The sequence below is a fragment of the Emiliania huxleyi genome, assembly GCF_000372725.1.
Source record: "Emiliania huxleyi CCMP1516 chromosome Unknown EMIHUscaffold_1809, whole genome shotgun sequence".
Lineage (NCBI taxonomy): Eukaryota > Haptophyta > Isochrysidales > Noelaerhabdaceae > Emiliania > Emiliania huxleyi.
In genome coordinates, this window is record NW_005200775.1 from 1 (window position 1) to 1,487 (window position 1,487).

Below are 1,487 nucleotides of genomic sequence, written 5' to 3' on the forward strand. Positions count from 1 at the left end.
TCCTCGTCCTCTCGTCGCTCGTCGCCGCGCGGGTCGTCGCCCGCTGCCAGGTGGGTTCGGGCACTGTGGGGGTAGGGGATGGGTCGGCGCCTAGTTGATCAATGGAATCCTGTTGGGTGGGTTCGGGCACTGTGGGGGTAGGGGATGGGTGCCCGCCCAGTTGACCCACGGACTCCTGTTGGGTGGGTTCGGGCACTGTGGGGGTAGGGGATGGGTGCCCGCCTAGTTGACCAATGGACTCCTGTTGGGTGGGTTCGGGTACTGTGGGGGTAGGGGATGGGTGCCCGCCCAGTTGACCCACGGACTCCTCCTCACGAGTGGTTCTTCCGCCTCCAGCTCGAGCTGCGCCTCGCGGCGGCGCTGCAGGAGAGGCTCGGCAAGCAGCCGCGCCTCTTCCTCCTCGCGGTGATGATGCGGACCCATCCCCTACCCTCACAGTACCCGAACCCACCCAAGAGGATCCCATGGATCAACTAGGTGATGATGCTCGGCCTCCTCCTCTCGGCCGCAATCTCGAACGTGACGGCGCCGGTCCTCCTGCTCGCCGTCGTGCAGCCGCTGCTGCAGGAGCAACCATCCTCGCCTTTTAGCTGACCCCACTAGCGCTGGCCCAACGCCACCGTTCTCCTGATAGACCCCAGTTTTGACGCATCCGGGAGCGACACCCGACGGTCCACTCATGCTGTCTTGTCCGTCAGCAGTCACCGATCAACCTAGCGTACCCTTGGCCCAGCAGAGTGTACCGCAGAGTGCACCCCTCAGTCACGCTCTGACCGGAGACGCCAGTGTTTGAGCTCGGGATGTTGGGGGCGTAGGAGCTGCCCTCCGACTCGTCATTAATTAACACTAATTAAGCTTAATTAACAGTAATTAGGAGCTGCCCTCCGACTCGTCATTAATTAACATTAATCAACACTAATTAACATTAATTAGGAGCTGCCCTCCGACTCGCGCTTCTCGCGCGCGCTGCTGCTCGGCCTCGCCTTCTCGTGCAACCTCGGCGGGATGATCACGCCGATCGCGTCGCCGCAGAACGCGATCGCGCTCGTCGCGCTGCAGCAGGTCGTCGGCGCCGACGTCTCGTTTGGGCGTTGGAGCTCTGTGGCCGGGCCGGTGGCGTTGGTCGGCACCCTCGGCGTCTGGCTGCTGCTGCTGCTGCTGCTGCGGCCCGACGACTGCGCGGTGCTGCCGAGGGTGGCGTGCGGCGTCACGCCGCTCACGCGCACGAAGAAGTTCTCCCTCGGCGCGGTGGCGGTGGCCGTGCTCCTTTGGGGCACCCTCTCTTGGCCGCCGCTCAAGCAGACGTTTGGCGACCCTGCGGTGGTCGGCGTCGGCTTGATGGCGGCCGCGTTCGGCTCCGGCTTCCTCAACAAGGACGCGTGTGGGAGTGGGCGCAAGTTCCTCTATTCTTGTGAGACGATGAGCCGGCCGCTCTCATTAGTAGGTCGAGTCTGAGGGGGCGGGGGGGCACGGGCGTCGCCCTGAAT

The 1,487-nt window shown here is 64.4% G+C and overlaps 1 protein-coding gene across 1 annotated transcript; it reads left to right on the plus strand.

The window, feature by feature from the left end:
* Positions 1–276: 276 nt before the first annotated feature.
* On the plus strand, positions 277–1,455 carry EMIHUDRAFT_253637 (hypothetical protein; the record flags this gene model as incomplete). Its single annotated transcript, XM_005783216.1, has 4 exons — positions 277–405; positions 478–531; positions 934–1,118; positions 1,194–1,455. 4 exons carry the CDS (start codon positions 277–279, stop codon positions 1,453–1,455), a joined length of 630 nt encoding a protein of 209 aa, XP_005783273.1.
* Between the last annotated feature and the right edge of the window lie 32 nt (positions 1,456–1,487).